This window comes from Leptonychotes weddellii, chromosome 8 (genome assembly GCF_054177405.1).
Source record: "Leptonychotes weddellii isolate Sample4059 chromosome 8, ASM5417740v2, whole genome shotgun sequence".
NCBI lineage: Eukaryota > Metazoa > Chordata > Mammalia > Carnivora > Phocidae > Leptonychotes > Leptonychotes weddellii.
In genome coordinates, this window is record NC_138376.1 from 81836442 (window position 1) to 81851061 (window position 14620).

A 14620-nucleotide genomic window follows, 5' to 3' on the forward strand; every position below is an offset into this window, starting at 1 on the left:
CACAGGGTCAATAAACTAATGTGCATTGTAGAAAAATACTACTTACAGGATCCAAATTTAATACTTCATAAGGATTGTATTCTTGATATTCTCGGTCTGTTTTGGAAACTTTGTATGCAAGGAATAAGAACAATGCCCATCCTGCAAGCAGAACTATTTTCCTGTTTAGGAAAAAGATAAGTGAAGTATAAATAAATATACCTATACGGGTTTCCTTTAAGAATCTATAAAGACATATGGCAGAACAAAGCAATAAAACAATCTGAAGTGTCCTACATCGCTATGATATTGACTCAATTCTATAATCTCTGGGTTGTAAACTCCTGTCACAATCAGAACAGCGCCTTTTTTTACCTTTGAATTCTCTAGAATCTAGTAGTCTGCATCTAGAATCTTACATGTAATATTCCCTCAATTACTATTTGCAGAATTTTATGTATAGAACTTAATTCAACTTATTGGTCTCATTATATTAGATCAAAATATATTAATACTAAGTATTCAATAAACCATTTATGTAAAAAAAAGAGCTGCTCTTAACCTAATAATTAGACTTTGAGTAAGATAAGCTGCAAAAAATAATGGGTGAATGAATAGCCTTGTTTATAACAGTAAAACTTTAGAAACACATTAAATATCCATTTATATGGGACTAATTAAATAAACCATTTATAGGAGACTAATAAACCAAGACACAGCCAAATAATTAGCCAATACAGATATAGAAAGATGTACACTGGATAAAAAAGGATATAAAGGAATATATAGTTTAAAAAAAACAACAGGGGCGCCTGGGTGGCTCAGTTGGTTAAGCGACTGCCTTCGGCTCGGGTCATGATCCTGGAGTCCTGGGATCGAGTCCCACATCGGGCTCCCTGCTCGGCAGGGGGTCTGCTTCTCCCTCTGCCCTCTTCCCTCTCGTGCTCTCTGTCTCTCATTCTCTCTCTCTCAAATAAATAAAATCTTTAAAAAAAAAAAAAAACAACAAACCTAACCTCTTCTCTCCAATGTTCTGTTTAGTAAAAATATTTAAAAGACTGATATTACCAGTGTTGGAGAGGCTAAAAAAAAAAAAAAAGGAACACTCATACCCTTTACACTCTGAAGGACTGTCTGGCAATAAGGTATCAAAACCCTGAAGAAGTACATACCCTTTTAACTATCTATTTCAAGAAATTTAGAAGGAAGTAAACTAGAATTAGGTATATAAAGTATAAAAAGCTGGTTACAGATATATAACAGAAATAATACACAGAATACACAGAAATAACAACAGAAAACACACACAGAGATGTCCATCAATAGAGTAGTAGACAAATTAATGGTATATTAATAAAGTGAAATACCATCTAGCCAATAAAAACAATATTTGCTGTGGAAGATCATTAAATTAAATTAAAACAAGAAAAACAGCTTTCCAAGATATATGTATAATATGTATCATATGCTATTTTTAATAAATAAAAGTTTATTAAAAATATAGAAGGTAAATCATCTTAATAGTGGCTATCTTTAAGTGATGAAATTGAGTGATTTTTATTTTTTTATACTCTTTATATCACAATTTGTTATGCTAAGTAGGAACCGTTAAACACACAAAATGAATCCTACGAGGCCTAATCAAACAAAATTGGAGCGACCTTCTTTTCAAAGACAGAAAATATTCCATGTGTTTAAGCTCATTTGGTAGAAACCTAGCTTAAATATATTTATTTGGAATGAGCCTCTAGGATCAAGTTTAAATCCACCTACTGACCTTTATCACCCAAATTAAAAAAAAAAAACAAAAAACAAAATCCCCATCTCCCGAAGTTCCTTAAGCTTTTCCTACCATCATGCTTTCGCTCTTGAATCTTTCCACCTAAGATTCCCATTCCCCATTTCTGCCTATCCAAACTCCATTCATCCTTCAAGACTCACCTCAAAGCAGTCCTTACCCTTGTCAAAGTGATCAGTGGGGAAACCAGGGTTACCGTCACTAAGAAGCAAAACCCATGACTTTTCTCCTCTAACTCACTGCAAGCTCCTTGAGCATGTGGACAGGATCTTACTGAGTTTTTGACTAACCCCAGAGTAGCTTAAACAGGGTTGGCATTCAGATACAAATTTCTTTCCATCTAGCCAAAATAATGTTCCAATCCTTATTAAATACCTAATACTGCAAACTTCTTTCCATACTGCCTATAACCCCAAAGAGGAAAAGAATGCCCTACCTGGAACACTCCCACTTTTACCTAGCTATCTAGGGAGAGGTAATTAAGAACAGAGGCTCTGGAAAACTACCTGAGATCAAATCCCACCCAGCTTGACCACTTCTTAACTTAGAGATCCTGGAAAGTTGCTTTGTCCTTTACAACTCAGTTTCCAATTTATAGAGTGGGTTTGAGAATTAAAAGAGATTAGGTAGGTAAAGCACCTAGAAGGTATCTCACAGATAGCAAACAATTCCTGTTAGCTGTTCTCAGGATGTCTTACCCAATCTCAGCCCTGACCTCACTCGGAGAAGCCTTCTCTGTCTCAAGTCAGAAAGCCCTTCCTCTGCTCTGTCATGGCACGCCCCTCACAGCCCTTACTAAACTCTATTATCATTACTTGTTTACTTGCCAGTTTCTCCCACAACTGTTAAGTTGCTGAACCACATCTATTTGTTAATCACAATATATCAGTTCCTGGTATATTACCTGACACATAAATAATCGGCACCCAATGGCTACTTATTGAATGAATAAGGAGAATAATTTACATAGTAATTTTTAACTCAAACCCAAAGTTTGCCATACCTTCGATATGCTACAGAACACTTGAAAATCTACAAGTTAATAATTCCACATTTTGTTTTGCCAATGCCCCAAAAGGCTAAGAAAGCTCAGAAAACAAAGATAAAAGTAAAATTGAAAACCACTAAAACAAGACTTAAAAGCAAACAAGGGTAGAAGGGAGAGGAATCAAAACACCTAGGATATACTATACTCCACGACAGATGCTCTCCATGTTGCACCTGGCTCTCTAAGCTCAAGAATGAAGAGAGGACTAGAGAACCTCGTCACAGAACCCCCCAGGCTGATGAAAACTGTAACAACCAAGAACACCATGCTTTAATTTCCTGAAAGCCAAAGCAAAGGTGGAAACATAATGGATTTCATCATGATCTACACCCAATTTTTGAAAAACATATTTAGGTCCTGTGAAAAGATAAGCGTTTTTCCCTACATATAGCATCAGTGACCAACTTGTGAAGTCTTGTGTTTTTACTCTAAGTATATTTTAAAGGTCATTTTGGAAGCAACTTCCTGAAATTAGAGCATTACACAATGACTGCTTAATTGTGAACAATGCTTTAAGGTTAAGCAGCACAAAGGTTTTGATGTTTCTGACCTTATCTAAATTGTTACCAGTTATCTATTTAATTCTTCCTCACTTATAAACATCCCTTAATTTGTGCTTCCATTTACATAAATCAGTTTACTAATCACTAAAGAGAACTTCACAGAGTTGGGTTTTTTCCTTGAAAACTGAGGTTCAGATACCCACAAAGTACTGACCAAAACCAAAAAAGGAAGAGATTAGGAGGCCACAACTACCTGCCCTGCTACCTCATAAAACTTTAAAATGAGAAGCAAAAGCAAAGAATAAACAGTGAACATAAAACTACTCTTCTAAACGCTAATTTTGCCTTTTAGTTTCGCATCAATGAAGAACTCTTAACACCAAAGCTAAAATTTCCCTCCCTCTGCAAAGGAACCAAACTAGGCAAAGTAAAACCTTACCAAGAAAAACCATTTAAGCCCCCTGAAGTTACACAGATATGTTGAAAACTATCATCATCATTTAAACCAAAATTAAAAAATAAATGGCTCTACTTTTACTAATTATCACTGCTAGTTCTTCCCCTCCTATCTACTGGATAGATAGATATAAATAATTCACAAGATACAATCCTCCAATAATAGCAACTCTTTCACCTTACAGATTCACCTACTACCTCAAAATTGATGACTCAGGGTGAAGACCCAAAGCCTAGGCTCTAAACCAGCATACCCCATAGCCTCACAAAATCAAATAAGCCTCCTCTAATTAAACATGCTAATGGTCTATTTAACCAGACTGGCCTGCCAAAATAAAAGGTCCCCGGCTCTACCACTCCTAGCTCCAGGACCCTGGTCAAGTTACCTCATCTTCCTCTTAATTTCTTCATCTGACAAAATAGCAAGAACATCTACTTTGAAGTTAATAATAAAATTATGAGATAACACATAAAGCCCTAGCACAGCATCTGGCATACAGTATGTGCTCAATAAACTTTAATTATCACTATGAAATGCAAACTTGATTATGTCACCTCCCTGCTTTTGATAATCTTTAAAGATTCTCCCATTGTCTTTAAGGCAAAATGCAAATCCTGACAAGATGCACAAGGTCTTCCTTCAGGATTTGACTTCCCTTTCTCCCTTCCTCCCCCAAGTCAGAAGTACATTCTCTCTCCTTTGAACTTCTAAATCACTGTTTAGAAAGCTCCCAAACTCACATCTTACTTCTACCTAAGGCTACAATTTCTTTAAACATATGTTTTATTTATCATTATACCCATATTTTATATGTTACCTAGCAAAGAGTAAGCACTAAGTATTTTTTTTTTATTGAAACCAATTACTTACTTTACTGTAGGAATAATATTTGGCTGGGGTTTTAATAACCGTAAACGATACCACATACATCTTCCATATACTTTTCTGATATTCTTTAATCGAATTTGCTCTGTCAAAAAAAAAATAAATAAGGTGGTAAGTTAAAGCATTTTTCACATGAAGGCAAAACCAGTTAATACCATACTAACCTTCATTACCATGCTAAAATTTTACTGGAATATAAAAGACTACCTACTCAAATAACTTTTAAGAAAAATTGACAATATAGGTTAATTTTTCTGCCACTCAGAACAAATGATCTATGTGGAAAATCTTGTTCAACTACCAGGCAACCATTTTCATGCAAGACTTAAATAACTTCTAATTGAAAACACAAAAACTGACTTGAACCCAAAATATTTAGTCACATAATCAGCAATTTCTGAGAAATGCTCTCTTCCTTTCCCTTTTGCTATAGAAGGTACGAAAAGTATAAAATAGCTGAAACATGCAGCTTATTAAAGGAAGCTAAGCAGAAATGGTACTATTCAATTATGAGAATAATTATGTTAAATTAGAAAAGTCACCCAAACCCGTAAGAAGTTAAAATAGGTTCATATAGGAGTTATAAGAAAAGGCATTATTTTAGTCGCCAGGAAAAATCTGCAATTCAATTAAAGAGGAATTAAACCAAAGCCAAAATACCATGTATTGTTTTACTAAACTCACTACCATCACTTGAATAACTTTCCTAAGTTAAAAAAAAAAATTAAGTTTTAAAATAAAAATGTATCTTTCCACGAAGATGGCATGGAGAAAGCAAAGGGAAAAAACCCTCCCCTTCCCAAAGCTGAAGCCAAAACAAAGGTTTGGAAGGCCAACAAGGCAATGCTAAAAGGCAACCCCAGCCACACACACACACACACACACACACACACACACAAAAGATCTGCATGTCACCCACCTTCTGGTGGCCCAAGATACTCCAAAGGCAGCCCAAATATTTTCCCTGGAAGAGCAACAAGCTTGACCACTATACCATCATCAAGTTCCCCCTGAGCAATGAGTCAGCCATGAAGAAGATAGAAGACAACAATAATTGTTGTGTTCATTATGGATGTCAAGGCCAACAAGCACCAGATCAAACAGATTATGAAGAAGCTCTATGACATTGAAAAGGGCCAAGGTCAACACCTGATCAGGCCTGATGGGAGAAGAAGGCATATGGTCCACTGGCTCCTGACTATAATGCTTTGGTTGTTGCCAACAAAACTGAGATCACCTACACTGAGTCCAGCTGGCTAACACTAAATAGAAATTTTTTCACAATACTAGAAACAACAAAACTGCAGTGCTTAAATGAGATGTTAGATAAGTAAAAGAACTTTGCATATAATAGAATGCTCCAAAGCCACTATGTAAGTAAGAACCCCAACTACCCTGTTACCACCAGGCTTTGAGGAAAGCACCCACATAGGAGAGGTATGTGGTAGGAGGTATCAGAACCAGGTGTGATGACAATGGATCCATACACGACAGCAAAGGAGACTGGTAATATGCAGGGGGACTGATCAAATAAGTTAACATATAAAAGATAACTGGGGTCAGTTTTTCACTGTCAGAGAAGGGAGTTACACATATGGAAAAATCGAAAATAACGAATCCTGTGGTACTGAATTGGAACTGAAGATTTCGGTATGAACTAATATCTTTCAATGTAGAAATACAGATGTATTCTATACATATATATTCCCCAACACTACTAAGGGAGCCTAGGAGCAGTGTGTAAGATCAATAGCAGTGAGCACATTAACACCCAGATCTAGTTTCTAAATACCACTCTCCACCAACAAGAACAAGGGATCCAAGTGTCTTTCCACAAAATATTACAAAAGGGAAAAGAATAATTTTACAGTGGGAAAATATGGTAGGCTGAACGACTGCCACCCAAAATGTCCACATCCTAATATCCTGAACTGGTGAATACATTATCTTACATAGCAAAAAAGACTTTACAGGTCCAACTAAATTAAGATGAGATGGGGAGATGTATCCTACGTTATCTGGATGGGCACAATACAATCACAGGGATCCTTAAAAGGAGGATGCAGGAGGGTTAAAGACAAAGAAGGTGATATGACAATGGGAGCAGATGTTGGAGTGATGTCCTCTGAAGATGGAGGGAAGAGTCATAAGCCAAGGAACACAGGCTGTCTCTAGAAGCTAAAAAAGGCAAGAAAACAGACTCAACTCTAGAGCTTCCAAGAAGAACCAGTTCTACCAACCCCATGATTAGCCCGGTGAAATTGATTTTGGACTTCCAGCCTGCTGAACTATAAGAGAATAAATTTGTGCTGTAATAAGCCATTAAGGTTGTAGTAATCTGTTACAGCAGCAATAGGAAACTAATACAGAAAAAGCCTGGCAGACATTATCTTAATCAGGTGATCAGTGAACATCAACAGCAATGGGACAAAATGCAACCATGTATGATCTGATAGAATGCAATAAGAGACACACAGAATCAGTTTTGTAAAATTCCTGCCTAAGATATATAACCTGAATCTAATCATGAGAAAACACCAGACAACCCGCAGGTTCATTCTACAAAATAATCTTCAAAGTCAACAAGCTGAAGAAGTGTTCCAGACTGAAGGAGATTAAAGAAACATGTCAACTAAACGTCATGGGTGATTCTGAACTGGATCTTTTGCTATAAAGAACTTCACTGAGACAAAACCTAAATAGGGTCTGAGAATGAAGTGGTAGTAATGTTAATTTTTTTATTTTCACGGTTAAATTATGGACACTTTTGAAAATATCACCCGTGATTTTTTAATCTGTATTTCATTAAATTAAGCCTCCACAGTCTTCCATTTTCAACTGTAAAACCAAGGAAATGTTTGATAAGGTTATAAGAGCAATGCTGAAGTTTCTATTAACAGATGGCTTGATCTATTCAAAGGAATGATATTCTCCCAATGTCTCTGGCCCAAAAAGAGTACACATGGTTTTCAGCCCCGTAGTTTTTCACAATGTGTACATGTACATTTTATGCCTCACTCTTCCAATCCAAAACTTAAATCTTCACTTTTTAGGATAATACTGAAGACAATCAATAAGTACTACAAGCTATGGTTTACACGGTAACACACTGGCATTAGATTTCCAGCACAACTAAATATTGAGAGCACACATTCCAAATCTCTACATGAATGACCTCAAGTCAAAGTAAATATCACAAGTGAAGTCCTTCCAGACAGTTTTTTAGAAGACACTTAGGAAAAAAAAAAAAAAGTTCATTTATAAACTTCCAGTTTGTACAATTACTAGTGTCATGGCCAGTAAAAATTATATTAATAATACCATTAACTTATAGTTTTTAAAGAAATCATCCACATTTATAGAAAAAGGAAATTACGAAATCGTAAAACAATGCTGTGGTTTAAAAAACAATATAACATATTATGATTGCTCTCAGCAGCTGAACATAAAGTTTTTAAGTCTGTGGAAATAGTACAGGTTTGGGGGAAGGTTATTATGGTTGTTTTTCATAAGCTATACAATGTCTTTGCTAAAATAGTCACAGCCATCTGTCCATGCCAGAATGATCTGCCAGGGTGTAGTATATCTGAGTGAACTCTTAGCACCATATTCCTTGAAGCCAAAGAACTGAAAGAATGCTAGCTAATCAATTAGACAAATCAAACTTGGTCAAAAAAAAAGTATGACTTCATTTTTCAGTTCAAATAAATATATCAATATATATTTTGATATTGTGAAAATTATAAAAATCACTGAGAAACAAATTTTGGAATGCCTTATAATATAGATTACTTAAATTAACAAGGCTAAATGATATAGAGAGAACATAATTTACTTAAAAGAAAAAAGTACCACACTTCTCTTTCCAAAATTCAGTGACTACTAAAACTATTCCTAAATCCCTTGGGGGTCCAAGAAAATAGTACCAAGAGTTAAAAGGTTATATTCAATAATCCAAAAAGTCTAAAAGACATTATACATTAGTTTTCTAGCTACCCAAAGTCCTTCTGCAGCTAGTTGAGACTATACCACCTCACCATGATGATACTGGCTCACTTACTGTTGGGACAATTTCGTTTTATTAATTTTAAAAAATAGGAAAACACATTTTACTATAATAGTGCGGTTTGGTTCCCAGAATGCTGCAGAAGAGAAGAGGCATGAGAATGATAACTTGTTAGTGAAAAATTGAGACTCACTGCTCTAGACCTCCAAAACTATAGCTCACCTAAATCATCTTAGTCTCAAAATACACTAAGAGAAACTAAAGCTTCTGTTATGATCTTAACTTGAATCTGAATAGGTAGCCAAAATGTGTCATTCTCAAGGTGAGGTCAGAACCATTTGGATTTGGGATGGACAGAGGACTGACTAAACACTACTCACCACCACCAGTGCACACAATCACAGATTATCTAAACTGGAAGGTTTCAGAAACTTGGGTTCATCTGCCACCTACACACGAGAAGGAAACCTAGGGAACTTATTAAATGCTGTACTGAAAGTAAAAAACAGAATGGGCATATAGTATGGAATGGTTGTAAGTGTGTCAGTCGTTTACGCCCATGATCACATAGCTGACTGGGAGCTGTGGTTCACTGCTGCCCAGCATCATGAGAGTACTGTACCACGTATCGCCAGCCCAGAAAAAGACCAAAATTCAAAATTCGAAGCACAGTTTCCACTGAATGTTTATCAATTTCACACTTTACAGTCCAAATATCATAAGTTGAACCATTATGACCCAGGCCCATCCGTATGGTATTTTATAGTATGTGATTTTTTAAATATGCAGCTAAAAAAATTTTTTTTTTAAAGATTTTATTTATTTATTTGAGAGAGAGAGAATGAGAGAGAGCACAGGAGAGAGGGGAGGGTCAGAGGGAGAAGCAGACTCCCTGCCGAGCAGGAAGCCCGATGCGGGACTCGATCCAGGGACTCCAGGATCATGACCTGAGCTGAAGGCAGTCGCTTAACCAACTGAGCCACCCAGGCGCCCGCAGCTAAAATTTTTTAATTAAACATTTTAAGTAGAAAAGACATCGTCTGTAAAAGGATAAATAAGCAAGGTGGCCAAAAACTATTTTCATCTCATTAAGAAATAGGAGAATATTAAGTCAAGATCTTGTCACTTCTCTGCTTAAAAACCTTCAATAGCTTCCCATTGCACTTAAAATCCAAGCTTCTTACCCTGGCTTACAAACATGCTCTGCACCCCAGCTCCCTCTCTGACTTTATCCCAGATTATTCTCCTCACCTGGCAAACTCCTGCCACTCTGGTCTTCTCTGTTCATGGACTATGACCAACTTGTTTTTGGCTTAAAGGCTCTTGTACACACACAACTGTTCATCCAATCAGTAACAGGCTTTTCCCGCCCAATTCAGATCTCTGAATGACTGGCTTCCTTATGTCACTCGGCTTGAAGGAACATTCCCAAGAAGACTTTCTCTGAATATCCTACTTCTCTATACAGTATATATCACTATCTAATATTTTACTGTTTACATGTAGTATATCAATCATCTCCCCCACACTAGGAGGTAAGCTTCAAGAGAAGAGAGATCCCACCTACATTGTTTACCCCACATTCCACTGCCTAACACAATGCCTGGCAAATAGTACATGCCTAATAAATATTTGTTAAATGCATGAATTTTCTCATTAAGATGTCCTAATAATCCTGGGGATATATATGTACGTATTATACTTAAAAAACTGAGGCTCAGAGAAGTTAAGTAACTTGCCTACAGTTACAAATGGTACAAAGGAATAGCAAATAATCACTAAAGAATAGATATAGGACAAGGAAAATAAAAGTGAAAATAAACTATTGGGACTACACCAAAATAAAAAGCTTTCGCACAGCAAAGAAAACCAACAAAAAGGAAATGCAACCTACTAAATGGGAGAAGACATCTGCAAATGATATATCCAACAAGGGGTTAATATCCAAAATATAAAGAACTTACACAACTCAACACCTAAACCATAATTCTCTTACAAAAAAAAATATAGGGATAAATTTTCACAACCTTGGATTTGCAATGGATTCTTAGATATGACAACAAAAACACAAGCAATAAAAGATAAAATAAATTGGACTTCATCAAAATTAAAAACTCTGGTGCATCAAAGGACATAATCAAGTAAGTGAAAGGACAATCTACAGAATGGAAGAAAATATTTTCAAGCCATGTATTTAATAAGGGATTCATATCCAGAATATATGAAGAACACCTTCAAGTAAACAAAAAAAAAAAAATTAACTCAATTTAAAAATGGGCAAAGGATTTGAATGGACATTTCTCCAAAGAACATACACAAATGGCCAACAGACAAATGAACTGATGCTCAACATCATTAGCCACTAGGGAAATGCAAATCAAAACCATAGTGAAATACCACTTCATCACATCTATTACAATGGCTATAATTTTTTAAAAAAGAAAAATAAGTGTTGAAGAGTATATGCAGAAATTGGAACCCATGTATGCTGCTGGTAGAAATGTAAATGGTGCAGCTACTGTGGCAAACAGTTTGGCAGTTCCTCAAAAAGCTAAACATAGAATTGCCATATGACCTGGCAATTCACTCCTAGGAATATACCCAAAAGAATTGAAAATAAGTACTTAGATACCTGTATGGCAATGTTCACTACAGCATTATTCACAATAGACAAAGAGGGGAAACAACCCAAGTGTTCATCAACAGGTGAATAAAAATGTGGTATATCCATACAATGGAATACTATTCAGCCATAAAAAGAATGAAGTTCTGATACATACTACAACATGGATGAATCCTGAAAACATTATGCTAAATAAGCTAGACACAAAAGGACAAATATTGTATGATTCCACCTACATGAGATATCTAGAATAGGCAAATTTATAGAGACAAAGAATAAATTAAGAGTTTTTCAGGGGCTGGAGGAAAGAAAGAATGGGGAGTTACTGCTCAACAGGTAGAGTTTGGGGTGATGAAAAATGTAAACAGCAGTGATGGCTGCACAACACTGTAAATGTAATTAATGTTATTGAATTGTTCATTTAAAATGGCTAAAACTAGGGCACCTGGGTGGCTCAGTCGTTAAGCGTCTGCCTTCGGCTCAGGTCATGATCCCAGGGTCCTGGGATCGAGTCCCACATTGGGCTCCCTGCTTGGCAGGAAGCCTGCTTCTCCCTCTCCCACTCCCCCTGCTTGTGTTCCTGCTCTCACTATCTCTCTCTGTCAAATAAATAAAATCTTTAAAAAAAATAAAAATAAAAAAAATAAAATGGCTAAAAGTATAAATTTTACATTATATGTACTTTACCAACATAATTAAAAAAACAAAGAAAGAAAGAAAGATTCCACCTCAGTAACATCTCAAGTATGTCACTTATCTTCCTATTGCCACGACCACTGTTCAGGCCCTCATTAGCTCCTGTCTGCTTCTTAATCTCTGTTCTTTCTCATTCTATGAGATGTTATTACATTAATTCACATACACCACAACTGTAAAAATACATTCTAAAATGTCCAAAAATGACATACTGTCAACCAAATCACACATAAACTCTTCAGCTAGGCATATAAGATTCTCCACCATATGACTTAAATCAACTTTTCCGGCCTTTTCTCACTTATTCCCTGAATGAATTCTGCTTCAACTGATCTGTACTTTGAATACATTCCATGCTTTCCAGCCTCTGTACTTTTCCTAATGTGATTTTTTTTTATTTAAGATTTTATTTTTAAGTAATCTCTACACCCAACGTGGGGCTTCACACTCATGACTCTGAACCAACTGAGCCAGCCAGGTGCCTCCCTCATGTGATTTCTTTGCACTACCAACCCCACCATTCTACCCATTAAATCTTTCTTATCCTTTAAGAGTTTAGTCAAAATACCTCTAGATCCCCACTATCATTCCCAACCAGATGTAAATACTTAATCTAGCTAACTTCCACAGCACTTGTTTTCACTTTTCTTACATTTCCTTTGTTGTGCTCTGGATATAATAATTCATGTATTTGTCTAATCCTAATCCTCCCAACCCTACCTGGATTGCAAACGCTATCAAAATAAAACCTTGTAAACAAGATATACACTGCATTCATATTCTTATCTTCTGCCTTCCCAGTATAGGCAAACAGTGAAGGCTCAATCAATAACTACTAGATTTAACTAAACAAGCAAAAAACCTAAAGCCAAAAAAATCTGGAATCTACATGAGAAAATCCCTTCCATCCATACTGACACAAACACAATTCTCAAAATGTAAGAAACACCTTCTTAAGATAATGAATAACCAATAACACTTTTCAAAGAAACAATGTGATGGTGAGATGGTGTAGATAGTCTGATAATAGGAAACATTCTTTAAAATGAAGTCCAATTACAATATAGATATATTTGTTGTGACCTCCTCTATGTCTAAATAAAAAGTATGACTAAGGGAACAAATATCTGAGAAAATGAAAATAAGCCTATCTTTGTTTTTCAGGTTCTTCCAAGATCAAGCAAGTATGCAAAATGACCTTTAAATAAAAACAATTGTACGCAATGCATTTACTAATCCATTGTTTGTCACCACATCTACAAAGCCTAAATGTTGTACCATAATTCATATTGCCAACGTGCCTGCTGATCCCCTCTACTGTGTAGGACTTAAGTGCATATACAGTACATGTCTGATACCCCTTTCTGTCAGGATAGAACACAGAGGGGAATGACTTTATTTTAAAATGACTCAAACTGGGGCACCTGGGTGGCTCAGTTGGTTAGGCATCTGCCTTCCCCTCAAGTCATGATCCCAGGGTTCTGGGATGGAGCCCCTCGCGTCTCCCTCTCCCACACCCCAACCCCCACCCCCGCTCATACTCTCTCTTGCTCTCTCAAATAAAAAAATAACCTTAAAATAAATAAATAAAATGACTCAAACTTCTCAGATCTCTAGTATCCCTTCAAGATCTAAAGTCTTTGGAAGAATATATGCTCTAAATAAAGTATGAACATTCATAAAATATTCTCCTGTGAACACAAAGCTGATATTAGCCAGTTTTTTTCTGTTAAAATCCACTCAACAAGAGCTTGAAATAATCAACTCTACTGTAATTAGAAACCTAGATAAATCAATAAATAAGGCCAATATTTCATTTTAAATAAAAATGATCATCCCCATCTTTTTCCCTGCACTCAATCCCCAAACTGATAAAAGTAGGTTATTATTGGACCAAACACCAAACAGCTTTTAAGAGAGGGAGAAATAAGCAAAGACAGAAATAAGTGAAAATTCAAAATCTGCACTCCACTCTCTCATTCCCTCCAAGGTACTTCTATATTCCATATAAATAGTCCAAGCTGTCTTAGAATTCTCTTTCTAATCTGCCCATTCCCCTACATTTCAATGGACTAATAAGCCTCTGAAATGGACTCCTCCTCCATCTAGTTTTTCCCTACCTAGCAACCACCACCTTCCACCCTCTTCTGCCAAATCATTCTCCACACAATGCTCCACAAAAGCAAAACTAACCAAGTCATTACCCTACTTTAAAAACTCTACTGTCTACCCAATATCTTACAAGATAAAATATAAGCTTCCTAAAATGGCAAAACTGACCATGTCATTAACTATTTAGAAACTTCCACTGTTTACCCAATAACTTACAAAACAAAGTATAAGCTCCTTAAAATGGCTGATTTACTCTTAAGGGCACATTAAATTTTTACCATTTATTGAACATCTCCATGCTTTTGCATATACTTTCTCCTACATAAGGAATACACTTCCCCACTTACCCTTTATGACCTATCTCAAATCACCTTCTCTGCATGAAACACCCAAATCCCCAAACAGAATTATTCATTCCTTCTTCTGTGCTCCCACAGCACTTTCCACTTACCATTTTAATACTTACTATAATGCGCTATATTAATTACAGAAGGCAGTATAAGAGTAACGGCT

At 36.0% G+C, this 14620-nt stretch overlaps 1 protein-coding gene across 2 annotated transcripts in view; it reads right to left on the minus strand.

Annotated features, from left to right (window-relative positions):
• The window catches only part of SEC63 (SEC63 protein translocation regulator), a 66724-nt gene that overhangs the window by 46766 nt on the left and 5338 nt on the right, over positions 1-14620 (minus strand). For both annotated transcript variants that reach the window (XM_081828761.1, XM_006743711.2), the window contains exons 2-3: positions 4656-4755; positions 47-161 (exon numbers count right to left, since the gene is read on the minus strand). In XM_081828761.1, coding sequence (XP_081684887.1) covers positions 47-161; positions 4656-4755 — 215 coding nt within the window. The remainder of the gene's footprint in view (positions 1-46; positions 162-4655; positions 4756-14620) is intronic.